The sequence below is a fragment of the Ceratotherium simum genome, chromosome 16 (assembly GCF_057802395.1).
Source record: "Ceratotherium simum simum isolate JZ-2026a chromosome 16, ASM5780239v1, whole genome shotgun sequence".
NCBI lineage: Eukaryota > Metazoa > Chordata > Mammalia > Perissodactyla > Rhinocerotidae > Ceratotherium > Ceratotherium simum.
The window spans coordinates 42,100,251-42,128,040 of record NC_141915.1 but is presented as its reverse complement, the minus strand read 5'-3'; the positions used below and the strand labels follow the sequence as shown (position 1 = coordinate 42,128,040).

Below are 27,790 nucleotides of genomic sequence, written 5' to 3'. Positions count from 1 at the left end.
AGACAGAGTAAGAGTGACTGATGGGCCGCAGTGTGTGTGGGGGGAGGGGGAAAGCCTTGCTAGCTCAGGCCACTGGGACTCCTCACACAATGAGAAGGGACCTTAGAGAGCAAACCAATCCCCTCATTTCACAGATGAGGAGACTGAGATGCTAAGAGGGGATACTTGCTAAGGTCAAACAGTGAGTTCATGGCAGAACTGGGGCTTCTAGAACCTACAGTCTAGATTCTAGACTCATGCCAGGTCTCACTCCTCCTGCCTGTAATACCGCCTCCATTCCTGGCTTGTGGTTCTAGATCTCTATGGTCTCTTTCCTCCTACTCCAGGCCTTGGTTTCCACCAGTTCTCTCTCCTGTTTCTATCTAATCTCCTCTCTGTTCCTGCCCCTCGCTGTATCTTCTCCTCCCAGTTTACAGGCAGCTCGGATAATTACTAAACTTCTAATTAGCCACTGCCCTAACAAGGGTGAGTCTGGCAGGAGAGGCAGCAATTTTGAAACTGTCTTGGTGTGTTTTGGGGATAGGTGGGGAGAGAACAAATATGTGTTGTGGCCTATTATAAACCAGGCACTAAGACAGACACATGACACACTTTATCTCATTTCATCCTTTCAATTTTGCAAGGTAGGTGTACTTAGAGACAAGGAGAGTGAGAGGCTCAGAGAGGTTGGGTAACTTTTGTGTGTGTGTGTGTGAGGAAGATCAGCCCTGAGCTAACATCCGTGCTAATCCTCCTCTTTTTGTTGAGGAAGACCGGCTCTGAGCTAACATCTATTGCCAATCCTCCTCCTTTTTTTTCCCCCAAAGCCCCAGTAGATAGTTGTGTGTCATAGTTGCATATCCTTCTAGTTGCTGTATGTGGGACGTGGCCTCAGCATAGCTGGAGAAGCGGTGCGTTGGTGCGTGCCCGGGATCCGAACCCGGGCCGCCAGTAGCGGAGCGCGCGCTCTTAACCGCTAAGCCACGGGGCCGGCCCGAGGTTGGGTAACTTGCACAAGAGCACGCAGCAGGCATATGGTAGCTGTCTGACTCCAAAATCTCAGTTTTTCCACCTCACATCCTGGCACAGGGGCTAAAGCAGGGTAAGGGGCCTGCTGATTCCAGGCTCATGGGAGGCACAACTTCACTGAAGGAAGCCACTGCTTTGTTGCTCCCCTCTAGGCAGGGCCTGCTTCCCGCCACAAGCCTCTCTACCCTTTGGCTCCCATCTTCCTCTGGGCCCCTACTGCATAGTGGTGAAATCTCACAAATGCAAGATTTGCCCCTAGGGGGCTGGGGAAACTGATGAAGACAGAGAAACCTGACAAACCCAGACTCAGACTGTGGAGGTCTCCCTCCTGCTGACACCTCCTCCCAGTTCCCTTTCTGCCCTCCCCTTTGTGGATCAAGCTTGCCAGCATCTGCGTCTGTCTCATTGTGCTCTGGAGGAAGGGGAGAGTCGGGGGTGGGTGGGTGTCTGTGTGCATGAACATAAGGCCTCCGGGTTAATTTTGACACTGAATGAAAAACTCACCAATTATTTGTCCAATCTCATTAATATGCAGACAGACATCTGTTATTTAGGAGTCAACAGCAGAGGCATTTTCTTGGGGGGGAGGGGCACTTATGTATGTGTCTCTCTTGTCTCTCTGGCTGTGGGAGGGTAGCTGCTTGGGAATCACCCCACCAGCCTGGACCTGGAGTCTCCCCTCTCTCTGACCCTCACCCCCAGCCTTAAGGAGAGGGAGTAGGGGATTGACTAGAGGTGGAGAGAGACCTGGGAAGCCAGCTGGAAGTAGGAAGGCAGGAGAAGGGCTGCACGGTGTAGAAGAAACTCCTTTGTCGGCAGAGAGGGAAGGAGGGATACTCAGAAGAGCTGAACCCCTTTCCTGGGGAAGAGAGAGGAGTGTAGGGGGAGAGAGCTGTACCAGGATTGCCTGCCAGGGATCTGGTATCCACCGGGAACCTCGGGGATGTGACCCCTTCCCCCCACTTTCCTCAGCCTGCAGGACCCGTCTGAGTATATCTGGGGTGGGCTCACTACTGCAACATGGGGTCCTCACCCAGAGACTTAAGAAAAGGTAATGGGGGGAGTTCAGAAAAATGGGGACCAAAGGACCTCAGCCTTTGGAGGAGTCACTAAAGCTCTCTCTCTAGCCCGCAGGATAGGTGTGGGAATGAGACACAGCGACCTCCCCCTTGTCTTTTGGCCTTCCTCCAGCCTTTGAATCCCCAGCACAAGAAGCCCCCTCCAAGAAGCCTTTCCTGATTCCCTCAGGCCCAGCTCAGAAGCACTCAAGCCCAGATGTCTATGTTGTACATCAGCTCAGGCCCCTTTAAAGGGTCAAACAGCTTTTCTACATCCTTTCCCCTCTCTGGATCTTGTTCAACAACACAAGGTAGATGTGATAAGCTCCCTTTTCCAAAATGAGGTTCAGAGGGGCGCAGGGCCTCGCCAAAGGCTCCCCAGGGGGGAAACAGCAGAGCTAGGACCCAGGCCCTCGGACCTCTGCCTCCAAATCTCAAGCTCTTTTTATGACTCTCTCCTGGGAAGGCTGGAGTCACAGGGGATGACCCTCTGTCAGCAGAAGCATTTCAGAGATTAGACCAAGTCCCTGCCCCATCCCTTCCCTCTCCCTCTTCCCTCCTGGGCGGGCTGATTGCAGAGGTTAAGAAACACTGGCAGCATCGCAGCATGATTAGTTGTTTATTTCATTAAATGATTAACGAGGCTACATTGTTTCCCAAACGGGTGTCTAATTTGTGGGGGAAACAGCTGCAGAAGAGGAAGCTGTGTCTGACTCCTGCATCTGTGTTGGCGGTGGGGGTAAGGTTCCCTCCCTCCAGCCCACAGGGGCTTTTCAGGATCTAGGAATATCCCCATTCTCTCCTCCCACTTACTGGGCTCCTCAGCCCAGGGGCACAGCCCTCTCCCAGAAAATAAAATGTCTGGCAACACAGACCTGCAGAGGCGACCAAAATCTGTTCCCAGTGGTACTGGAAATAGATTAAACTTTGGGGGTTCCTCCAGCTGATTTATCTTCCTAATTATGTTTGCTTTAGGCAGATATTGAAATGCTTTTGCATTCCCTGAGCACAGCAAGAGAGGGAGGTTTGGAGAAGAGAGGGGGCACAAACACTGCACTTTGGCAGCTACAGGCTTGAGCCTGCTTTCTACCAAAGTCCAAAGCGGAGAAAAGAAGCCACAGGACCAAAAATCCCAAATCAATGGTATGGCAGGTCCCTGTGGGGGAAGGGTCAGTCCTCTGGGACCAGACAGAGCCACCTAGCTGGGCCCCAGCCTTCTCTAGTACCCTCAATCTAGGACTCAGTGTCCTTGAGGAGGGTCTCAGAGGCCCCTAACCAGGTCTCGGTTTGAGAGGGTGGGGTGCCCAGTGCTCTTGAAGCTGTCCCAGAATCCTTGAGGAGACTGGCTGAGATGGACCAGGAGAGGGTCCTGCAGGAGTGAGAGGGAAAGGGGTGTCTGATGAGCCAGCAGTGTGTGGGATTTCCTTTTCTCTCAAGACTGGGCCCTGGCATAGGGAAAGGAGAGGCTATTTTAAATGACACATCTCAGAGCTGAATCCCTCAACCCCCATCACTTCATGCAGATAACCGTCTATCTGAAAACCAAATCTGGTCACTTCATTCTCTGCTTGAAATCCCTGGTGCCTCCTTACATCCTTAAAATGAAGTCCTGGTTCCTTTGTGGGCCCTGCAGTGGCCCTGATGTACCTTCCCAGCCTTCTCTTCTGCCCTCCCCTCCATGGCAGCCCCAACCCAACTGTGCCATACGCTTTCTCATCTCCACTTGTTTCCACATGCTGCACCCTCTACCCAGGGTGCCTTTCCTACCCCTTCCCTGCCTGGCAAATTCCTCTTCAACCCTCAGGACCTAGCTGAGATGACTGGCTCCCATAGCCAAGGCATGGCCACACCTGGGGTACCTCTCTTCCCCACTGGGCTAGCCTCCAGAGCATGGAGACTGGTCCTTTCAGAATCCCAAGCCAGTGTCTGGCACACAGTTGGTGCTCAGTACATATTTGCTGAATGAATGAGGGAGGGACAGGCTGTGAATTAGGGGGATCCCAGCAGATGGGAGGGTAATAAGGTCTGTGTTCTCTCCCAGAGTGTGTCTGGAAGAACTGGCTGGGGCTGGGGGAGGGGAGGGCCAGGGATAGTTCCTGGGGGAGAATGTCACCGAAAAGAGGCCAGTGGGACCAGAGCCAGGGAGGGAATACAGGACAATGTGAAACGAGACTCTGGAGAAAACAGACCAGCACTGTCTTTCCTGACAACAAGGGCTCCAGCCGGTCCCTCCATCGGCTTCCCTTCTCCAGGGAGTTGGGTGTCGGGGTGTGACCCTAAACTCACTGCTGACGCTCCCTCCAAAATCATCAAGGAGCTCAGGATGGAAAGAGGGTAAGAGCCCCTGCCCCCACCTCTGAGGAGACCCCAGAATCAAACTACTGTCCTGCTGGGAAACTTCACCCTGCACATGGTTTACTTCTGTGATGTGGAGGCTTCTGATGCCCTTTCTAGCCCCACAATTCCCAAGGCACCATCAGATTCCAAGCTAGGGGTGGAGATGGTGAGCAAGGGGCCTGGACCACTTCAGCAGGACCCCTCCCACACTAGCAGGGGGCCCCAGCTGGGCTGAGTAATGAATTGCACATCAGTCCACTTTAAAACCCCCTAATGGCCTTAGGATTGTCTCATTAACGGAGATGAATATTCCCAAGCTATCTCACTCCCCCACCTTGGCTCCTAAAAGGACACTGCTGCTCCAGCCCACAGCTTTTTCCTCTGCTCCATCTGTAGGCATAGACAGGAAAGTCCTTCCTGAAGTCTAACTTTCCTTCTGCTGCTAGAAATTGGTAGACTGGTTTTTTAGAAAGCAATAAAACTAAAGCCACAGTCATTTTCCATGGACACGGGCTTTATTTGGGGACTGTTGGGGGACGGGAGGGAGGGAGCTAGGACCGGTGGGTAGATGGGGGCAGGGGCTTCTGAAGTTGCTTTTTAATTTAGTGCATGTTGCCTGGAGGTTAGAATGAGTGAGAACAGCTGTAGAAGTGAAAGGAGAGGAAAAGGGAAGGTCATAGAATGGATACTTTCCTTAGGGAAGGAAGCCAGGAGCAGGATATGGGGACTGGGGGTGGGGAGGGAAGGCACCATTCATATACCGAACCAAGGTCACTGCTTGATGCCAGCTTCCCCAACCCTCCTGCCCCATCCCAGCTCCAGACACCCACATGCCTGCCATGCCTGCCCACATGCCTGCCATGCCTGCCGTGCTAGCTCCCTCAACTTCCTGTGGAGGGGAGGGTGACAAGGATGTGAGGAATGGTGGCACCCTTCTGCCTCCAGCTCCCCTGCCCAAAAGAATTGCTCACTCGGCGTGCCCTGAAGTCCCAGCCAGAGTCAGGAGGTCAGGAAGCCCGGGCGCAGGCAGGGGACAGTTGTGCCCTTCACCACCCCTCCTCACTCACATTCTGCCCCATCCCGGCCCCTCACATGAGGTTGCAGCTCTTGGCTCGATCCTTGTGTATCTCGCCCTCGGTCCCGGTCCCATTCCCGTTCCCCTGGTCCGGCCGTCCCGCCAGCTGCGTGGATCGCTGCAGTCCCCGGCGTGAGTCAGTACGGCGCAGCTGCCTATGGCCACGGCCAAGGGAGGCCACTGTGGCCACATGGAAGACATCCCTGACGCTGCGCTCAGAGGACCGGGAGGAGCACTCCACGTAGGACACAGCCCCCACCTGCTTGGCCAGCACAGTGCCCTGGAAGGATGGAGTGCATGGAGGAAGTTGTGGGGCTTAGCCTCCGGCTCAGCAAGAAGTAGGGAGGCTGAGGGTTGGGAGGTGTCAAGGGATCAGGTCAGAGGTCACAAGCCAGGGCAAGGGATGTGCCAAGTAGAGTGTTTCCAAATCAGAGATCCGGAGGGGCAGAGGTAAGAGGTCTAGGCTGGGACTAGGTCAAAGGTCAAGGGGCCCACCTGCTCATGTGTAACAGGGATAAGTCTCTGCTTGGACAGCTCCCTCAGTGTGGCCAGGTCAGTCCGCATGTCCAGTTTACAGCCAACCAGCACAACCTTGGCATTGGGGCAAAACTCCTGAGTCTCCCCTTGCCACTATTTGGGGAAAGAAAATAGAGTTATGGTGGGGTAGAAAGAGGCACAGGGTGAACTCTTGCTCCACATCAGGAGGACACCCTTCCTCACAGCATGCAGAACCATGCCCCCCTCTGGACTCTCCCATGTGAGCAAGGGGATGGGGATGGCGGGCTTGAGCTAAAAGCAGGATGGGGTGTGGGAGAAGGGGAGGGAGGAGAGGGCTGGGTTGGGGCTATAGGGTCGGGAGCCTTGCTTCTACCTCAGGGGCCATGAAGGGTCTGCCAGCCTGGAAATCTTCCCATTCCCACCTTCCTTCCCAAATTTGTTCCTGGGAACAGATCAATCCCCCCCTCCCCTCCTGCGCCTGGGAACCCTGGGAACCGGGGGCTGCCTTAGCTGACTTGTGTCCATTCACCATGGCTTTTCTCATGGAAATAGGGGCCTTGAGAGGAGACCAAAGGGCTTTCCAGAGCTCCAGGGACAGCATTCCCATCCCCTCCAACTGGGGCTCCCACACCCAAGGAGATGGGGAAAGTGGATTAAGGAATCCCTTGAACACTTCTCCCTGCTCTCTTCCATCTCCCTCAGATGCAGTATCCAGCTCTGAGGACTGATTTCCAGGAAGTGGGGGTAGGGGGGAAGAATGAGAGCTTCACACACTCTCCAGCTGATGGTCATGCCCCAGTTGTCACTACCCTCTCCTGGCCCACACTGTGCCAAGACCATGGTTTCTGGTCCCCCTCAGTCTAGCTGTCCTGCTTCCCCAGGCTCCCACCTTCTTGAGGACACTGTCCAGCGTTTCGGGTCGGCTAATGTCGAAGCAGATGAGCACAGCATCTGAATCAGGATAGGCCAGAGGCCGGACGTTATCATAGTAAGAGGAACCTAAGAGAAAACAGGGAGGGAGGGGACAGACGAGGGTCCTGAGTGGGTGGGAGGCCTGGAAGGGAATGGGAGACCTTAGCAATCCTGGTCAAGGGACGCTAGGAGCAGAGAATGGAAAAGAGCAGTTATTAATTCTCATCAAGGAGTCTGTGTTTCTCCAAGGAGGAGAGCAGCCAAAGGGGAGGTTAAACAGCAGAAAACAGCTCTCCACTTCCCTAGAGGTTTCTCTAAAAGTAATCAATCTTTTTGAGTCTTTGAGAAGCTCATGAAATCTTGACATTCCCACAAAATTTTGCATGTGCTCTCAGGGCTTTGACAGACATCTAAAGCCCTCCAGGGGAGCCAGTAAAAATAAAAACCCTCCTCCTTTTTTGGAGGAGGGGGAGGAGCAGGGGCAGACCGCTCTCAACTTCTTGGGACTTGATCTCAGATTTCTATAGTTCAGTCTAGAGAAGTAGTTGCCTGAGCCTCAAAGAAATTTCTAAATGTCTTTCCTAAATCCAGTCCTAGCTCCTAAGAAACATGTTCCAAAATAAAAGCCATTCCTTCCCAACTTTCCTAGGTAGGTAGAATCCAGCTGAGAGGATGGGATACTGGGCTTTCTCCTTCAGGACACCGTTTCTATGTGGCTCACAAGCTCTACCTCAGTTTCCCTGGCTTTAAGCAGAAAATTGATTTTCCTTCCTCCTAGAATTGGATGGATGGGCTGAGCTGACCTGGAGCCTAAGAGTCTAGCCAAGGGAGGGGTTAGGGTGGAGGCCTTGGAAGTCAGGGTGACCCCGAGGGACTTGGCTACCTGAAGTGTCCCACATGTTGAGCTCAATGCGGCGCTTGTCGATCTCAAAGCTCGCGGTGTAGTTCTCAAACACGGTGGGGACATAACTCTGCAGACACGGATGGGTCAAGATGAGAGCCTCCAGTCTTCACCCCAGACAGATGCCCTCCTCATTCCCACGCCCCGTCCAACCCAGCCCCTGGACACAAGTTGGTCCGGTGTTGGGCAAAGGAGAGATACTGGGAGCGGCTGCCTTAGCGGAATCTCTGCTAGGCTCCCAGACCCGCTCCCGGTCCCTTCAGCCCCTAGTTCTTCCCCTCTCTGATGCCCTGGACCCCCGACATTCCCCTAGCGTCCCCTCCGGGACGATTTGGTTCCCCCAAACCCCATTCATCTCACCTGCTCCCCAACTCCTCCCACCCCAATCCTCTGCAGTCCCTCCAGAGACCCCAACGCCTCCCCCGGCCCTCCGAGACCCTCTCTCTCGTCTCTGGTTACCCTAGCACCCATTTCCGTCCGCCCCCGGGCCCCAGTCAGCCACCTCCGCGGCCTCAGCGCCCCCCTCCCAAGACGCGGGTCCCTCACCCCGGGGTAGGCGTCCTTGGCGAACACCTGCAGCAGCGCCGTCTTGCCGCACTCCGCGTCCCCCACCACCACGATCTTACAGCGGCCGCTCTGCCCCTCCATAGTCCCGGCTACGCGCCGGCCCCCTGCGCAGCCCCCCTCTGGGGCCCCGCTGCCGCCACCCCCGCCGCTGCAGCTGCAGCTGCAGCCGCTCGGGCCACGGACACCGGCATCTCGCGGGCCCGCGCCAAGCCCCTGCCGGGGACCCGCGGCCCCCTCCTGCGCCCCGCCCTCAGCCTGGCGGCCGCGCCCCCGGCCCCGCCTCCTGCCCGCGCAGCCGGGGGGCGGGGCCCAGAAGAGCTGGGCGGGGCCCGGGGAAACCGAGGCCCAGGAGCAGGCCTTTAGCACGCCGGTGAGATCCTGCTGGTTTGAGGCTGGCCGAGCCGGGCTGATTTGACTGATTTGACTTCCTTGGGGATGGGGGCGGAGCGCAGTTCGGGTGAAGTTCTGAAGGGTAGGGTGGGAGCCGTACACGCGCGAGGCTCGGCCGTCTGCGTGCCCACGCGTGCACGCCGGTCTGCTAGTGCGGACACGCGCGTGGGCAGCCATCCACTTCCTGAACAGGAGGGGGCGCGAGATGGTGGGGAAAGGAGGGAGACTTTTTGGTTTGGTCTCCCTCCTCCACTCTCATGTCCGGGCAGGGAGTCTTGGGGATATGAGGGTATGGACTCCAACACACCCACCCGGACAATGGTGACATCATGGCTTTCCGTCCCCATGGCAACGGATGGCCTAGTCTGGGGCTGTGGTGACTTAACGGCGAGCCTGCACTAGCAGGAAAGTGTGGACTGAGTTTCTCCAGCCAAGCTCAGGGTCGAAAGTTTTGGAGGAGCTGCGTCCTCTGGTGGATTCTTCGGAGAGACAGAGACCGGGAGGAAGTAGAGGAAGATAGAACTGCCCAGAGTGACAGCCTTGCTGGAGCCAGAGACAAGCTCTAAAGTCATTTCAGGCTTGATCTGGAGTCTAACAATAATCGAACCACTGTTTTGCATTTGCATGGCATCTTTTACCTTTTTTTCCTGGCATCTTTTACCTTTTAAAAACGCTTCTTTAAATCGAGGACACTCGACTTAATTTTATGTTTACCCTGTAAAGATAACGAGAGCAAGCAACATTATCACCATTTTACAGAAGGGAAAATTGAGGCACAGAGCCTTAACAAAGTCAGATGGAAAGTTTTAAAGACTTGATATCCCTGCTCCAAGTTTGCCACTACAAGACCACACGAAATGGGTCACATATGGGTAGAGTCAGAGCCTGAGAAACAACTTGATAGGGTTTCGGCCCACAGGTGGCTGGCTCCCCAAATCTGATGTAAGCTCAGGTTTGGGGATCGTCCTTCAGACTGTCCCTTAACATATTTTTTAACTTGCATAAGGTTTATTATGAACAAATAAATAAATAAAATCGCAATCTGCATGAGCCCAAGAATGCCCTCGCGCGGGTCTGTCCCCAGACGTTCCTTGTCTCCTTTTCGCGCTCCCGTGGCACCCGCACGGTGGCCCTGGCCCTTTAAGTCCGCGCGTGAGGCCCCGCCTCCGGCCCGGCGCCCCGCCCCGCCCGCTAGGAGTCAGCAGCCGCCGCAAGGCCTGACGCGCGCCCCGCCCTCCCCAGCTGTGCACCCTCGGTCCAGCTGTGCGCGCACGTCGGGAGTCCCAGCCATGTCCGCCGAGAGAGAGGTAGCCGAGGCGGCCACTGTGGTGGCAGCGGCCGAGGCAGGGGCCAGAGAAGACGCCTCTTCGCAGCCCTCGAATGCCGAGGCAGCCAGCGACGCCCAGCCGCCCGCGGCCTCCGAGGGGGTCGCCGCCGCGTCTCCGCCGCCGTCGCCGCCGCTGCGCTGCCTGGTGCTCACTGGCTTCGGCGGCTACGACAAGGTGAAGCTGCAGAGCCGAGCGGCCGCGCCCCCGGCCCCCGGGCCCGGCCAGCTGACGCTGCGCGTCCGGGCCTGCGGGCTCAACTTCGCCGACCTGATGGCTCGGCAGGGGCTGTATGACCGGCTGCCGCCGCCGCCCGTCACTCCGGGCTTGGAGGGCGCGGGCGTCGTGATCGCCGTGGGCGAGGGAGTCACCGACCGCAAGGTGAGTGAGCGGGCCAGCGCAGGGCAGGACGGGGAAAGGCTGCGCAGGCCGCGGGGCAGCGGGGCAGCGGGGCACGAGTGGGCGGGCGCCGGGGGGTGTGGCAGAGCGGGGGAAATTGGCACGAACCCGGGTAGACCAGCATGGAAGGAAAAGAGCCTGTGTTCTGAGGCTCCTGGAGAATTGGATTTATATTTAGAGGTGGGGGGTGGAGATGGAGTTATCGCCCCCTCCCCAACCATTTTTAATTGTGGCCGCCGACCAGAAGCGGCGATGGTGGCAGTAGTGGGGGGAAACAATAAGGCGCCCACGCGCATGCGCACAATGACCTCCCCGCCCCCCCCCCCCCCCCGCCCCGTAAAACCACACCTGTACCCCTGTCCACCAAATACTCCCCGGGTAATTATGGTCTGTGACCCTGAGTGACAGTTAGTGCCTCTTTCCCCGAGGGAGCTTGAGCTGTATAGTCGGGGTTGGGCGGGGGCGCATGGCCGAGCCAGAGCCCTAGTCACATGCAGCCCCGTGGTCTGTGGGGGTGTGAGGCGCCGCTCCCAGAGCAGGGCCAAAGAGAAGAGGCACGCCCATCATGGAGGAGTGGGAGCCTGCCACCTCGCCACCAACACGACCACCACCGGCCGTACACTGCCAGTCTGATCTTGCGGTGGAAGGGGGCGAGACCGGGTCTCTGAATCTTTGTCTTGGACTCTCTGTCTCCCGTGACTGCAGTATCTCCTCCTCCAATGACTCAGCCATGGGGCCACGACCCCGGGCTGCCCTTGGGAACCTTGGGAACGTTTAAGCAGAACCCGCCTCTGCCTTCCTTGCCGAAGACCCTCAGAAATCCTGGCGGTGTCCATTTGGACTAGGGTAGGGGGTGTGGCAGCGGGAGCAGGTTAGCCCATCTCTGCCGGTCTCTTTCTCCTTTTCGTTTATCGTTCATCTTGGCCACAACCCCGGACACCAGCGAGTTCCAAATGACCAACTTTTTGGGCGACCTGGGGTGAGGCCTTTGCACGTCGTTTGTTTAGGCGTTTCTTTTCAAATCAGGCCCCCTTAGATGCAGCCTTCGTCTTTCGAGTCCTGCCAGTCTCACATCCCAGAGCGGGAATTCTTGGATTTATTGTACAAGAAAACATCTCCTCCTTAAAGGGCTTCTCCCTGGATCCAGCTCTGGCCCCACCCTTTCCGCTTCTAAATAATGCCACTCTTGAGAAGGTGCTAAGAGGATTTTTTTTTTTGGTAGGGGGAGTTGTAGTTCATGTTACTGCTGAAGGCCACCCACCTTACCTCCCCTCCCCACACTTTCCGCTTGGTAAATACAGGATATCCTGTCCAGAGCAAGAATCTGATGTAAGAGCTGGATTCCGTGGGGAGAGCCCTCCCTCCCTCCTGATATCTGGGCTGGGGAGGGATCATGGCCATGCCCTTTGATGGGCTGAGGGGTGAGCAATGGGCCAGACCTGGAACGGGCCACGACCTGGACTGACCATTGTACTTTTCCAAGCTCTCCTGGGTTATTTCCGAGTCGGCTAGTCCTGAGTCCTGGGGTGAAATGCTCCATTCTCCAGACCTGATCTCAGGCCAGTGCTTGCAGAGAGAGATCCCAACCTGCCCTCAGTCCTCCTCATCACTGGCGTGCGGGGGCTTGAGGACATGAAAAAGGGAGTGTGTGGGAGTCCCATCCCCCTTCCCCATGGACTCCCAAGTCTTGTTAATATACAGAATTCCCAACATTCCTGGCAGGGTCCAAGACAGACCGGGATTGTCCTGGAACAGCACCCACACCTCCCTCTCCACTCTCTTCAGAGAGCAAGGAGAGGCCTTCCTTTCTCCTGAGACTGGCCCCCTTTCTCCTGTCCTCCCCTTGACCCCAGTTGCTAAGCTGGAGGGAAAGGTTCCATTTTCTTTGCCCACTTTCCCTCCTGCAAGGAGGCTCTTATGCAGGTGGCTGAGAGGAGGGGAAAAAATGCCTTTTCCTGGTGGGTGGATTGTGTGGCTCTCCTTGTCCATCACCCCTCCCCCCATCTCTGGGTGAAGGTGTTTTCTGGGCCCCCAGTGCTGGCTCAAGCACTTCTCCTGAGGTGACGGCACCCAGCCCTAACTGCTCAGAGACCTTTCTTTTCATTTTGATATGGCCCTTACGACACCCTGCCTTCTTCCTTCAGTTGTTGGATTGGTGACCTCCCCTCCTTGCTGTTGGTGTTATCATTATTGTGATTATTATTAGCTAACACTGCTAAGTGCTTACTATGTGCCAGACATTGGGCTAAAAATCACTGAGTGATTTTTTTTTGCCACTTAATCCTCATAACTGCCCTATTTTACATAGGAAAACGGGGGCTCAAAAAGGTTAAATAATTTTTATTTGCCCAAGGTCACACTGTCAGTAAACAGTGGAGCCCATTTTTTTAATAATTTTATTTATTTATTTATTTTTTCCCCCAAAGCCCCAGTAGATAGTTGTATGTCGTAGCTGCACATCCCTCTAGTTGCTGCATGTGGGACGCGGCCTCAGCATGGCCAGAGAAGCAGTGCGTTGGTGCGCGCCCGGGATCGGAACCCGGACCGCCAGCAGCTGGAGCTCATTTTTTTAACCAAAGCAGTTTGATCTCTTCAGCAGCACTTCGTGCCGCCCTAACTGTAAGCTTCTTGCATTCAGGGATCTTACACAACAGTGAAGTGTAAGATCTGTAGAATGGAGATAAGGATAGTATCTACCTCAAAGAGCTGATGTAAGGATTAATTGAACGTTTTATATAAAGCACTTACAATAGGCCCTGGCCCTCGGTAAGCACTCAATAAAGGTAAGTTGTTATTGTTTTTGTTGATATTATTATTATTATTATTACAACAACTACTGCTGCTGCTTCTACTGCGACTTCATTGCCAGAAAGAGGGCCTTGTACATAGTGGAAGGTTATAAATTGCCAGTGGGTGAATGAATGAATGACTGAATGATGCTCTTCTTCCATTCTTCAAGGTAGGGGACCGGGTGATGGTGTTGATCCGGTCGGGCATGTGGCAGGAGGAGGTGACTGTGTCCTCGGCCCAGACCTTCCTGATACCTGAGGCCATGACCTTTGAGGAAGCCGCTGCTTTACTGGTCAATTACATCACCGCCTACATGGTCCTCTTTGACTTTGGCAACCTACGGCCTGGCCACAGCGTCTTGGTACACATGGCTGCAGGTGACAAGCCTTCTCCCTTTATCCCCCCTACTTATCCCACCCAGATTTCCTTCCAGGCCCCTTCCCTGCAGCCTGTCTGGACTGTTGTCATGGCAACACCAGGCTGCCTGGGCTTATGGTGCGCAGAGGCCTCTGCAGTATTGTTGCTGTGGCAACATTCAGGGACCAGGTCCAGCCTGGTGTGCTATCCATAGCAATGTGCCCTCGCCCAGCACCCGCTCCTTGCTAGCCACCCTCCCTCCAATTCTTAATCATGGATTTTGGACATGGGATGAGGGGAGAAAGCCTCAAAGTGAGCCCAGGCAAAAGGAAGGTGATGGTCTGGGTCCTCGAGAGGCAAGAATGGAGAGTGGTGGCGGGGTGACTCCATATCCCCTCCCTGTGAAAATGTCTTACTGCAGGGGGTGTGGGTATGGCTGCCGTGCAGCTGTGCCGCACAGTGGAGAATGTGACAGTGTTCGGAACAGCCTCGGCCAGCAAGCACGAGGTGCTGAAGGAGAACGGGGTCACACACCCCATCGACTACCACACGACTGACTACGTGGATGAGATCAAGAAGATCTCCCCCAAAGGTGGGGTCAGAGTATGGGAAGGGGTAGGATGGCACGGGACAGGGAGGGGATCTCCAGATCTGTGGATTCTAATGCCGTTTCTGGGTCCCCTGCTCTGTGACAGGAGTGGATATCGTCATGGATCCTCTGGGTGGGTCAGATACTGCCAAGGGCTACAACCTCCTCAAACCCATGGGCAAAGTGGTCACGTATGGTGAGTCAGTGGGCTGAGGATGGAGAGGGGCCATGAGGGGAAGCAGGATGGACTGAGGGATGGCCCAGGGCTTTGAATGAAGAAGGAGCAGGGACTCAGGTGCTCTGGAGAGAGCAGCAGGGTTAGGATGGTCCTGGCTGTTGCACTCAGATGGCTGCCTCCTGGGTGCAGCTACTGTCATTCTCTCACAGCTTTTCATACAAGTCACAGTAAATTCTGTGCTCTTTCTACGCTTCTGTTTGGGGATTATTCCTGATGCAAAATCAACCAGTCTGCCTTCCTCTGTCCTACCCTCCTGGGCTTCTTGGGCAAGCTGCATTTTCATTGAAAAAACTATTTCACTCAAAAAATAAACAAACAAATAAATATTAGAGCAATTTCTGAGTCAGCTGGAGTCCATTAGGGCCCGGTGGCCAGCAGGGGGGTATTATCCTGTCACTCCCTGGCGCTGGTGTGGATAATGGTAAGGGGCCCGCAAGGAGCAGACAAAGCACAGATCCAGACACACAGGGATGTGCCTGGCACCTGGATTCACAGGCTGTGTCTCCTCGTCCCTCAGGAATGGCCAACTTGCTGACGGGCCCCAAGCGGAACCTGATGGCCCTGGCACGCACGTGGTGGAATCAGTTCAGCGTGACAGCTCTACAGCTGCTGCCGGCCAACCGAGCTGTGTGCGGCTTCCACCTGGGCTACCTGGAGGGCGAGGTGGAGCTGGTCAGTGGGGTGGTGGCCCGCCTCCTGGCTCTGTACAACCAGGGCCACATCAAACCCCACATTGACTCGGTGTGGCCCTTCGAGAAGGTGAGTGTGATGGCTCTACAGGGAGGGCCTGGGTAGAACCCGTGAAGGCTGGGGTCCCAGGGGTAGGATTCCTGGGAAGAGGAGGGCTGACTCCTTTAGGCTGGCTCTCTGGAGGGGCTGGATGGCATTGGGAGCAGTCTTGTCTTCCTCTACCAGGTGGCGGATGCCATGAGGCAGATGCAGGAGAAGAAGAATGTGGGCAAAGTCATCCTGGTGCCTGGACCAGAGAAGGAGAACTAGTGTGGGGGCTGGGAGACCCTCAGACCCGGGAAGAGAGACGCTGGGAAGCCAAGTTTTGTTGGCCCTCAGACTCTCGCAGCATTTCATCCTCTATCGTAATGCTCTGCCCTCCCTCCCCTGAAGGTCTTCGTGGTGATGACCTCTCCCTTGCCCTGTTCTTTCTCTTTAGTCAGGGCTGCCCCCTCCCTGCTACCTGCCCTCTGAAGAGGTTGGGAAGTGACCACTTGGATGTCTGGGCCCTGCCAAGGGGACAGGGAGGGTCAGAGGGAGGCTGGCTGCTTCCTGCCCCCACCCTCCCCCGGGCCTGCTGTGCTGCTTTTGTGCCAAGGTCAGCCAGTCCCTTCCGTCCTGTTCTGTGTGCTTCCGCCTCCGCCTCACCTCCCCTCCTGCCCCTGCCCCACCACCTCCCCAAAGAATTGAAATGTCAGCTCAGGATGTGGGGCCGATCTCTGTGAGTCCAGCATGTCCCTGTCTCGCTCTAGTGTCCCTTCAACCTGGGCCGACAGCGCCCACCTCTGAACTCTGTTGCCTCGTTGCATGGCCTCGTCCTCCGTCCCCAAGTTCTTAAGCACAACTGGGCTTCTTCCACCTCCAGGTTTTCTGCCACTCCTAACCAAGGTTGCCTCTTACAAGGGAGGGAATCAGGCCTGCTCCCCTAGGCCACGACTCTGCTGGAGGGACACAGAGCCCCCCACCCTTCACTGAGTTCTCTGGATTTGTTCTCAGTGCCTTAGCAACAGAAAACCTGTGCTTGTGTATGTGTGGGGGGGTCCCTGTCTCACACCTCCTTCTCCACCCCTGTTCTCCCCAGTGCCTTCTTTGTTCTGGTGGAGCTGGGGTTTTGCTCCCCCCCAGTCCCACAACACTGCCAAAAATCTGTGTGTGCCAGTGGGTGGGGGGCCAGCCCCTAGCCTCCCAGGGTCTGTGCTATGTCCTGTCCCTGGGGCTGTCATTTCTCTGTGGTGGTTGAGGAGAAAGAGGCTGGGAAGCTTTCTCAGCCTTGCAGATAGGTGTGGCATTTACTAGCCAGAGCTCTGAGAGGCAGTGCTGTCTGTGTCTTGTTCTGGGACCAAAGTAAAACTCAAAGCACATGCCCATGTCGTCAGGGGAGGCCCACTGCCTTCTCAGAGCAGAGAGGCAGCTTTTCAAACTCGGCCCCCAAACTTTGTTTATATGGGTGGGGAGATGGTGCAGGGGAGTCAATGGAGTGGTTTAGGACCTGGGCCATTGGAACCAAAGTGGGGACTTCCTGGGGTAGAGGTGTAACTCCCTCTGCTCTCTGAGTTAGAATTAGGGAGGGTTATTGCCCCAGCCGTTGCCATTGGGAGGTGGGGGAGGGGCTCATCCTCTTCATGAGGCCTAATGGGGGGAAGTGCGATTTCTGCTTTTGTGAACCCCACCCCATTACCGAAGCTGCCTTTGTGTTTGTGTCAATAAAAAGCCAAACCCTGGGTCCTGGATGTTGCCTCTGAGAGTGGAGGGGAAGGTGAGCTCTTGGAAGGCCAGTGCTGATAGTGGAAGGGTAGGGTTTCTTCCCTCCCCCACAGCCTTCCATGCCCAAATCAAGTTTCCTTTCATGAACTGAAATGAGGAAGAAGATCACACTATGCAGGCACTTTTACTGTTCCCGGGCAACGTTTCACAACTCATAATCCCTGCCCGCTGTTGACCAGCATAAGCTCTCTCATACACGTGCACCCAACCCCAGCCTGGTTTGAGAACCTTGGCAGATGAGAAGGGCAGGCTCCTAGCCCGACTGGGCGGTGAAGACCGCCAGGCCCCTCTGTCCCTGGGGTACGACTGTCAGGGCCTCCACCTCTCCACCCCCACGGGTGGGCTTCTGGAAGTGAATCTCCAGGATATCATGCAGCTCCGGGGGGTCCAGGACGTTAGGAATGTTGAGCACCAGCACTGACTGGATCACTGGCCGGTACGTGATCTGGAAAAGGAGCCGGGAGAGGGGCAAAGGCTTATAAGAATCAGGGGCCAGGGGCAGAGGTTGGGGCAGCCAGTGCCCACGGGAGCAAGGCAGGAGGCCTAGAGAGGCTGGCAGCAGGTAGGTCAGTGGGGTTTGGGGGCTCCGATCCTTCCTTGGGCAGGTTTCTGGCAGGCAGACAGGTTAGCTGGCCCAGCCTCCATTCTCCATCTTCCCACTTACCTCGGCCTTCTGGATCTCCCCGCTCATGTAGGGAGAGACTCTCAGAGGGCACTGCTGCCGACCCAGTGGCACTGTGAACTTGCCAATCTGGCACAGGCGCTGGGCCACTGCAGGGACAGGGAGGGGCACCCCTTTAGCATCAAGGGCTCTCCTCTCCCATAGCCTGATGGATCTGCTCTAATCTCCCCGGCAAGGCCCTTACCTCCATCCCTGGCAAAGCCCAGCATGACACCCCCTTGCAGCAGTTCCCGAGTCTCCACATCACCACCCCCATTCCTGGTCTTGCCAAAGAAGATCTCCAGCTTGTCTAGCAGCTCCTCCTCACTCAGCCTGAGACTGGCAGGAAACCCGCTGACCAGTACTTTCCGGTCACTCATCTGGCTGGACACCTAGGAGGAGACAGGAAGGAGTGGTCCCAGGCACAGCCCCACTCCCCTACACCCAGGTGCATGGTGCCCCCTGCATGTCCTGGGACCCTGCAGTTCTCGCACCTGGATGGTGGTCACCATGGGCAGCTCCAAGGGCTGGACCTGCACCGGCAGCCAGCACTCTTCCATGAGGATCTTATGCTCCTTTTGTTGTAGCAACTGCTGGGCCACTGGGTAGGGGGAGCAGGGTCAGTACTGGGAAGCCGCCCAGCCTCCCTCCCAAGGCTTCCCCCAGAGCTCACCCTTGGGGTCATCAAAGGTGACCAGAGCAGAGCCTCCAGGCAGAGGGTAGTGGATCCGTAGGTTGGAAACCAAGGACTTGGGCACTTCCCTGCCCTGCTGAGTGTGTCCGCGGAACACCAGGGGGACCTCAGGCATTGGGAATGGGACCTAGAGGTGGGGGAGGGGAGGCTGATGCAGCCTTCAAGGGTGGGAGAGTCCCCCACTCCCTCCCAGGCGGAAAGTGTCTCTAGTTCCATGTGACTGATGCTGAGTGCCAGGGATGAATACATTTATTGACGGAAGAACTGGATAAATGAGTGGATGAACTTTACATAAAAGATCTTAGTTTGTCCTCACATGAGCCTTCGAGGTAGGTAGCTCCACTTTACAGACAAGAAAACAGGTTCAGAGAGTTCAAATAACATACTCAAAGTCACACAACAAGGAAGTGGCAGAGACAGGGGGGAAACTAAGAATTCTCAAGTTCTTTCTACCAGGCCACACTCCCTCTCCCAGCTTACCTTGTCTTGGGGGGAGTCCCTTAGCTCCTGTTTGAGCTGCTTCAGCTCCTGCAGCCTCATCTTTAGTCTGACCTGTTCCTCCTGAAGGGCACGGAGGGCCTGTTAAAGCAGAGGCAAACAACTAGATATCTACCTGCCTTTCCAGAGAATGAACGAGCCCAGGGGAAGGGGGTCTCTATTCTGGACTCTCCAGGAACAGAGTTGATGTTCAGCCCAAGAACAACCCAATCCCTTTCCCCTGCCCTGGACTGGTCCTGGCCCACTCTACTCAGGGCGTGGCTGCCCTCATCTCAGCTGCTCTTGAAAGGGCGGGAGCCTTTGCAGCAGCCATGGCTGGTTCATTACTGGAGACCTGGAGTTGAACAAACACTGATTGAGCTCCTGCTACGAGGTACCAGGCACTGATACAGTGGCAGACAAGGATCCAGTCCTCAGGCCTGTACAAAACAGTGCCCAAGACAGAGCACAACTCACACGACTGATTGTGAAGGACAGCAGAGTTTGGAGGAGGGACAGTCCCACAGGAGTTAAAATAACCAGGGAGGCCTCCAGGAGGAGTGGGGGCTTAGAGTTACCAAATGTCATCATTACTATTAGCTAACATTTAGTAAGCACTTACTATATGTCAGGCACTGTGCTAAGCCCTTTATATGACTTATGTCACTCAATTCTTGCAACAACCCTAGGAGATAAATACCCTCTTTTTTTTTTTAGGAAGATTGGCTCTGAGCTAACATCTGTTGCCAATCTTCCTCTTTTTTTTTTTACTCCCCAAAGCCCATAGTTGTATATCCTAGTTGTAGGTCCTTCTAGTTCCTCTATGTGGGACGCCGTCTCAGCATGGCTTGATGAACGGTGAGTAAGTAGGTCCGCGCCCAGCATCTGAACCGCGAACCCTGGGCCACCTAAGAGGAATGCACGAACTTAACCGCCACACTACCGGAGGTCCTAAATACCCTCTTATCCTTATTTTACCTATGAGGAAGCTCAGAGAGGTTAAGTGACTTGCCCGAAGTCATTCAGCCCTAGACAGTCTGACTCCAGACTGGTAATCTGTGCTTATAGTGAAGAAATCAAACCCAGGGTAGGGGAGTAATTTACCCCACATCTACCAGCTTGTCCCGTGTCTGCCACCTTTTCCACTGCACCAAGCAGCCTTTCAGGCTGGGTGTGATTTGGAGCAGCTCCAGAGAGAGCGAGCTGACAACAGGGGCAGGGAATGACACCAGGGATACGAATAAATGCACCTTTGTTTGTGGGATGGAGCAGACATTAGCTGGCAGAGTTCACCCCGTGGCTGGGAAGCCTGATAAATAAGGTCAGCTCAGAGAAATGTGACTCGCTTGGGAAAACGAGACTCTGTCCTCGTCAGCTCTGCAGCCCCAGGGTTCAGCAGAGTCCCTGGCACAACACAGGCATTCAGTAAATGTGTGTTGAATGAATGAATGAAGTGAACAAATGGCAGAATGGGAGCATATTACAGAGGGCATTGAAGAAATTCAGTGTGAATTTGCTCTATTTTAAGCAGAGGAAAACCAGGGCTTGACCAAATAATGCTGGTTTATGAGTAATGAGAGAGGTACCTAGTTCTTTATATTCTGTAAATAAGGGGTTGCAAACTCAGTGCCTTTAAGGGCCTGTTAGATGACATCAGTGCGTCCAGGGAGCCAGTGTGGTATGATAGGGAGTGGTGGGGACTCTGACAAACTGGCGAGCGCGTGGCCCCGCTAAAGTGGCAACCTCTTCTCAGCTCTAACCAAGTTTTTTCACATGAGAATGTGGTTCCAGTATCCTATATCTTCCCATTTTTAAGGTAAATCAGAAATCTGGATTTTTAGGGCCGGCCCCGTGGCTTAGCGGTTAAGTGCGCGCGCTCTGCTGTTGGCAGCCTGGGGTCGGATCCCAGGCATGCACGGACGCCGCCCGGCTTCTCCGGCCATGCTGAGGCTGCATCCCACATACAGCAACTAGAAGGATGTGCAGCTATGACACACAACTATCTACTGGGGCTTTGGGGGGAAAATAAATAAATAAATAAAATTATAGAAATCTGGATTTTTATTTGAAAAAGATAGCTCAATTTAAAAAATATATGAAACATGAAATATATTATTGGGCTGGATTTCGTCCTGTCCATCCTCTTTTTACTTCTGCTTTAAGTCTTGATCTAATTATATATAATTGTTTGAAAATCTAGTCATTGACAATGCTATGTAATAAAGAGCTTAATAAAAATAAATAAACAATAGCTTCATAAAAAGAGTTTTTAAAGAACCATTTGAGCAGAGGAGTTTAGATTTGGCATCAGTAGGAAATGGGGAACTAGTGAAGATTTCTGAAAGGGGGAGTGAAGTCATGGACATGGATGTGGGTTTTTGTGTGTGTGTGTGAGGAAGACCAGCCCTGAGCTAACATCCATGCCAATCCTCCTCTTTTTGCTGAGGAAGACTGGCCCTGGCCTAACATCCGTGCCCATCTTCCTCCACTTTATATGGGACGCCGCCACAGCACGGCCTGACAAGCGGTGCGTCGGTGCGCACCCAGGATCCGAACCCATGCTGCCAGCAGCGGAGCGGGTGCACTTAACCGCTACGCCACGGGGCCGGCCCCATATTTTCTATTTTAATAACTCCTATTTTATAGATGAGGAACCCAAGGTTTGTCAAGGTTAACTACTGGGCCAGAGTAAGTGAAACCCAAGGCCGCCGAAGAGACATAGGATCAGGGACAGGAGGTAGTGGGTAGGACTCTGAGTGAGAGCAGCATGTGGTCATAGTGAAGCCAAGAGGATGGAAGAGCTCTTTGAGGCACAGAGCTTTAAACATGTAATCTTTGAGGATACCTAGTCAGCGGTCAGGAGAGATAAAGGAATGCAGAAAAGCAAAGGGAGGCATGGTCAGAGGTAAGCAGGGCCAGGGCTAGGACTGGGTCGTGTCAGAGACACAGAGGAGGAGGAGGGATGAAATGGAGCTGCAAGAAACGGAGGGCTACAGGAAATCCACTTGCTCACTGCTCACTCATTCACTCATTCAACAATCAGCTACTGAGCATCTGTCATGTGCCAGACTCTGGGGACACAGTGGTGAACACACCAGACAAAATTCCGTTGTGGAGTTTACATTCTAGGGGGTGAGCCAGGCAATAAACAGAATAAGTAAAATCTATAATATGTTAGTGATAAGTGTTATAGACAAAAATAAAGCAGGGAAGGGAGGACAGAGAATGTTGGAATACAGTTTTAAATGGGGTGATCAGGGGCTGGCCCGGTGGCGTAGCGGTTAAGTGCATGCGCTCCGCTTTAGTGGCCCGGGGGTCGCAGGCCTGGATCTAGGACTCGCACCAATGCACTGCTTGTCAAGCCATGCTGTGGTGGCATCCCATATAAAGTAGAGAAATATCGGCACAGATGTTAGCCCACGGCCAATCTTCCTCGGCAAAAAGAGGAGGATTGGCATTGGATGTTAACTCCAGGCCGATCATCCTCACAAAAAAAAAAAAAAAAATGGGGTGATCAGAGTGGGTCTTGCTGAGATATTTGATCATATACTCGAAGGAGATGAAGGAGCAAGCCATGTGTACATGCAGGGGAAAGTTCTATGCAGAGGGAACGGCAAGTGCAAAGGCCCTGTGGTGGGAGTTTGTCAGGTGTATTTGAGAAAAAGCAAAGAGGCCAATGTGGCTGGAGCAGAGGGAGTGAGGGAAGAGTGGCTGGAGATGAAGTCACAGAGGAAACTGGGTCGGATCACACAGGGCCTTTTACAGCACATGAGGTGGAAAGCCATAGGCAGGCTTAAATGTCAACAGGATTATTTGGCTGTTGTGTGAATAGACTGATGTGGGGAAAGGGCACAAGCAGGGAGACCACTGAGGAGGCCATGACAGCATCCAGGTGAGCGATGTCTCACTTGGTGGGTAGTGTCTCACCTTGGTGGCTTGGACTAGGTGCTAGCAGTGGAGGTGGTGAGGAGCAGTGAAGTCTAGATTGACTGAAGTTGCCGATGGATTGGAAATAGGATGTGGAAGACAGAGAGGAGTCTGAGATGACTCTAAGCTTTTTGGCCTGAGTATATAGAGGGGATAAGAGCCATCTGCTGAGATGGGGAAGACTGTGCGTGGAAGAGATTTGGGGCAGAAAATTAGGGGTTTATTTTGAACATGTTAGGTATGAAGTGCCTTTTTTTTTTTTTTTTTTTGCTGAGGAAGATTCACCCTGAGCTAACATCTGTTGCCAATCTTCCTCTTTTTTTGCTTGAGGAAGATTGTCCTTGAGCTAACATCTGTGCCCATCTTCCTCTATTTTGTATGTGGGTCGTGGTCACAGTATGGCTGACAAGTGGTGTAGGTCTGTGCTCGGGATCCCAACCTGTGAACCTGGGCCACTGACGTGGAGTGTGCTGAACTTAACCACTATGCTTCGGGGCCGGCCCTGAAGTGTCTATCTGACATCCCAGTAGATTCATAGAGTGGCAGTTGCCTCTACCGATGTAGCATTCAGGGATGAGGACCAGGCCTGGAATATAAATTTGAGAATTATCCACGCAGAGGAGATAAAAGTCACAAAACTAAATGAAAGAACAAAAAGTCACAAAATTAAATGAAATCAACAATGGGGTGGGTATATATAGAGAGAGGTCCAAGGGCTGATCTCCAAGGGCTGGCATCCAATACTAAGAAGTCAGGGAACAAAGAAGCACCAGCCAAGGAGAATGCAAGAGTGGCTAGTGAACCCAGAGGAGGAGCAAGTCTGTGAAGAACGCATTTCAAGGAGGGGTACTGGGCAGCTGTGGCAAATGCTGCTAACAGGCCCACTAAGATGAAGAAGGAGAATGACCACTGCGATTAAGCAACAAAAGAACAGTCCTACTTATCATAAGGAAATGGTCAGAAGTTCATGTACAAAGATTATTATTGTAGGAGCTGGCCCTGTGGCATAGTGGTTAAGTTTGTGTGCTCTGTTTTGGCGGCCAGGGGTTTGCAGGTTTGGATCCCAGGTGTGGACCTACACATCGCTCATCAAGCCATGCTGTGGTGGCGTCCCACATACAAAATAGAGGAAGATTGGCACAGATGTTAGCTCAGGGACAATCTTACTCACCACCAACAAAAAAGATTATTATGGTAGTTTTGTTTACAAGAGAAAAAAAGAAATCCACATGTCTAACAATAGAGGAATAGCTAAATAAATATAAAATATTAGGTAGCAATTAAAAGACATTATTGAAGAACATTTAACAACATGGAAAAATGCTCACAATAAGCCACAAAGGCAATATATAAAACTGTATGTAAAGTATGATCCCTATGCTGTTAATTTAAAAAGTTTCAATTCCTAAGGATATTTATTAATGCATATAAAACTCTGGCCAGATGGACACCAAAATTTTATTTATAATTTTTTTTGTGTGTGTGAGGAGATCAGCCCTGTGCTAACATCTGCCAATCCTCTTTTTTTTTTTTGGCTGAGGAAGACTGGCCCTGGGCTAACATCCGTGCCCATCTTCCTCCACTTTATATGGGACGCCGCCACAGCATGGCTTGCCAAGCAGTGCGTCAGTGCGCGCCCGGGATCCGAACTGGCGAACCCCGGGCTGCCACACTTAATCTTAAGAGCGTGCTGGCCGGCCCCGTGGCTTGGTGGTTAAGTGCGCGCGCTCTGATGCTGGTGGCCCGGGTTCGGATCCCGGGCGCGCACCGAGGCACCACTTCTCCGTCCATCCTGAGGCCGAGTCCCACATACAGCAACTAGAAGGATGTGCAGCTATGACATACAACTATCTACTGGGGCTTTGGGGGGAAAAAATAAATAAATAAAATCTTTAAAAAAAAAAAGAGCGTGCGCACTTAATCCCTTGCGCCACCGGGCCGGCCCCCAAAATTTTATTTATAGAGGTTGTCTCTCAATAATGAACTTAGCGTGGTTTGAAAAAATAGTTTCCTGAACCCACCTTCCTTCTTTCTTTTCTAATATGTAAAGGCCCTTTAGGGGAGAAGTTTCAGAAGAAAGGTAGGAGTGGGGTAGGGGGCAAGTCAAGATAATCCTGGGGAACTGGGGTTCTGAAAGGTTGACAATATTAACAACAAACACGTATTGTGTACTTAGTATGTGCCAAGCAGTGTGCTAAGTTTTTACTGTATTAACTTATGGATTATCTAGTTTAATTCTTATAGGCAGGTATCCTTGTGAGGAAGTGTTATTATCATGCCCACCTTATAGATAGGGAAATGGAGCTCAGACTGTAAACCTTAGAGAGGCTAATAATCTGCCCAGGGCCACACAACTGGAGGAACCAGGATTTGGAACCAGGCAGGTTGGCTCTAGAGCCTGAGGTCTTTCTTATTACATTTGAGGGGCAAATGAAATATTTCCAAGTGAGAGATCTGTGTATTTGTTTTGTTTTGTTTTTTGGTGAGGAAGATTGGCCCTGAGCTAACATCTGTTGCCAATCTTCCTCTTTTTGCTTGAGGAAGATTGTCACTGAGCTAACACCTATGCCCATCTTCCTCTATTTTGTATGTGGGATGCCTCCACAGCATGGCTTTACGAGTAGTGTGTAGGTCCCCGCCCAGGATGCAAACCTGCAAACCCCAGGTTGCTGAAGTGAAGTGTGTGAACTTAACCACTACACCACTGGGCTGGCCCCAGATCTGTGCATTTGTAACAGATGGAGTAGTATCAGGGAGGGCAAGACTGAAGAAACCGGAGAGGGGATGAGATTCATTCATTCTACAGCTGTTTATTGAGTGCCTACTGCACACCAGGCACAGTTCAAGGCAGTGGGGCTCAATGATGAACAGGCAGGGGACAGTCCTCCCCATGCTTGGGGAGTAGGGGTGTTCACGCATCAGAAAGGGAGAACCACAGCAGACAGGGGGAAGGTTACCTCTCAGAGGAGGAACACTTCCTCTGACCCTGAAGAGGGCAAGGTTCAGTTGAGATGGAAATATAAGGAGGAGGAGAATTTGTTCCGGAAGATCTCAGGAGATAAAAGTGTGAGCAATTCTTAAACTTTTTGGGTCACAGAACTCTTTGAGTATCTAATGAAAACCATGGGTTCTATCTCCAGAAAAATGCACATTCACACAAGCAATTCATGAGCTCCTGAGGTGCAGGTTATAGGAGAATTGTTTTTGAGGCAATAGGTTAGTGGACCAACTCCACAGGGGAGAGGTAATCCCAGCCGTTTCTCCCCAGATCTTCAGCAGATCTGAGATGGGCAGGAAGAGGCCTGGCCACCAGGCCCTGAGACACCTGTAGATTCCCAGGCAAGAGGAGTGCTCCTTTGCTTCTCCCCACCCCCCAAGTCTCTTCCTCACTTACCATGGGTCTGGGGTCTCGTTGGCAAGAGCTGAGGCTTCAGATCTGGGCAAAAGTGGCAGAGTCTATGGCGATTAAACTCTTTCTTTTGACTTCTGAGGGGCTTTGGTCCCTGCTAGCCTAGCGGGGCCTGAAATACATTTGTTTGCATGCAGGCTCTTTGCTTCCACTTTCGCTTCAGGGAAATCGCTGTCCTTCCGTGCTCACACGCCTCCAGACGGTTTCTCCACCCCTGGGAGGAGTCTTCCTGGTCTTTGAAGTTCCCTGACTACACCTGGCTGTCTAAGGCCTCAGGGGCAGCTACCCCACAAGCAACTGCAAACTCAACTCTGGCTCCAATCGACCATTCATTCCCAGCCTATCAATCCCAGCACAAGCCCATTGGTAGATTTGTCTGCTTTGTTAATGAGCATTTTCCCTAGAGCCTAGAATGACGCTGGGCACATGAGAACTTTAATAATTGAATGAGAAATGCAACCAGGACAGATAAAGCCCCTTCAAGTTCACAAAGGTGTAGTAAATAGCCAGAATTTGTTGAGAGCTACGCTATGTGCCCAACATGGGTTCTGCTTTACATGAATTTACTCAAGACAACCCCACGAAGCTGTTTCTATCTCCATTTTACAGATGAGCTTCTAAACTTCGGAGACACATAAGTACAGGAACTTGTCCAAGATCACACTGCTGGGAAGTGAAGTGTTTATCAAAACCGGGTTGGAACAGTATTTGAACTTGGACCTTGAGGCAGAGTGGAAGGAACCTGCTGAATCTTTAGCCAGAGGAAGGTTTAAGTTCAGTTCCATTTGTGACTGTTGAGTAGGCAAGCTCTAACAGGAGTCCACTGCAGTAGAGATGCCCAATACTTAATGGTGAGAGTCAAATGCAACTGTGTAAAAAACTGCATATTTTTCTATTATTTTCACTTAGTCCAGGGTTTTTCCACTACGAGGAACTTACCGAACCCCTTTCTCAACAAGCCCCCATCCCAGGTGCAAGTGTGCCAAGTGCAAGGCTTAATAAATAGGCCTGTTTGAATCCTGGGTCCATCTAGTGACTTAGAACCAGCTCAGCTGGAGCACCTATCTCATCAGTACAACAGGGTCACAGTTAAGCATCTAAAGGTAAAATCCCAGATAGAAAGGCCAAACGCCTTTGCTGCAACACAGTGGTTACAAACCCAGTGCCCAAGCCCCCTGAATCACACTTTCTTGCCAACCTTTGCTAGCCAGGCCATTTGGGGACTTCTCCCTGGCTGCTCTGGGGCTCAGGCTTTTGTCATTGGCACCCATCCCTATTATCTAGAGCAGTTCTCTAGTGTGGTCATGAGCAGCCTCGTATCACCTGACAAATTGCTAGAAATTCTGACCCGCTAAATCTAAGTCACAGGGTGGGATGCTGGCACTCTGTGGTTCAATAAACAGCTTCAGGTTAGTGGTTCTCAATCCAAAGCAACTGATGCCTACTCAGAGGGGCCTTTGGTTTTCACAATGGGGGTGGGGTGGGGGGAGAGTTCTCTTGGTATGTAATGGGTCGAAGCCAGGGATGCTAAACAATCCTGCACCTAAAGATGTCAAGAGCAGCCCTTCTGGGAAAACAGTTATCACACTTTACCTATCAAGGGGCAGCCTATGGGGCTGAGGACAGAAGTAGCCCAAGTCTCACAAAGGCAGATCAAGCCTTTATATTTCCCCACAGCCCCTCAT

At 53.1% G+C, this 27,790-nt stretch overlaps 3 protein-coding genes across 3 annotated transcripts; 1 reads left to right on the top strand and 2 right to left on the bottom strand.

The window, feature by feature from the left end:
• Positions 1-2,666: 2,666 nt before the first annotated feature.
• RND2 (Rho family GTPase 2) lies at positions 2,667-8,507 on the bottom strand. Its single transcript, XM_004434407.3, has 5 exons — positions 8,336-8,507; positions 7,772-7,859; positions 6,866-6,975; positions 5,974-6,108; positions 2,667-5,758 (listed from the first exon to the last, which is right to left on the bottom strand). Exons 1-5 carry the CDS (start codon positions 8,435-8,437, stop codon positions 5,492-5,494), a joined length of 702 nt encoding a protein of 233 aa, XP_004434464.1. The 5' UTR covers positions 8,438-8,507; the 3' UTR covers positions 2,667-5,491.
• A 1,478-nt stretch (positions 8,508-9,985) lies between these two features.
• VAT1 (vesicle amine transport 1) lies at positions 9,986-16,894 on the top strand. Its single transcript, XM_004434408.3, has 6 exons — positions 9,986-10,452; positions 13,430-13,637; positions 14,039-14,209; positions 14,313-14,402; positions 14,962-15,203; positions 15,360-16,894. The coding sequence occupies exons 1-6, from the start codon at positions 10,036-10,038 to the stop codon at positions 15,441-15,443; spliced, it is 1,212 nt and encodes a 403-aa protein (XP_004434465.1). The 5' UTR covers positions 9,986-10,035; the 3' UTR covers positions 15,444-16,894.
• A 142-nt stretch (positions 16,895-17,036) lies between these two features.
• Positions 17,037-27,786, bottom strand: IFI35 (interferon induced protein 35). Its single transcript, XM_004434409.3, has 7 exons — positions 26,091-27,786; positions 18,773-18,871; positions 18,272-18,419; positions 18,093-18,199; positions 17,804-17,990; positions 17,602-17,708; positions 17,037-17,382 (listed from the first exon to the last, which is right to left on the bottom strand). Exons 1-7 carry the CDS (start codon positions 26,091-26,093, stop codon positions 17,191-17,193), a joined length of 843 nt encoding a protein of 280 aa, XP_004434466.2. The 5' UTR covers positions 26,094-27,786; the 3' UTR covers positions 17,037-17,190.
• Positions 27,787-27,790: the final 4 nt, after the last annotated feature.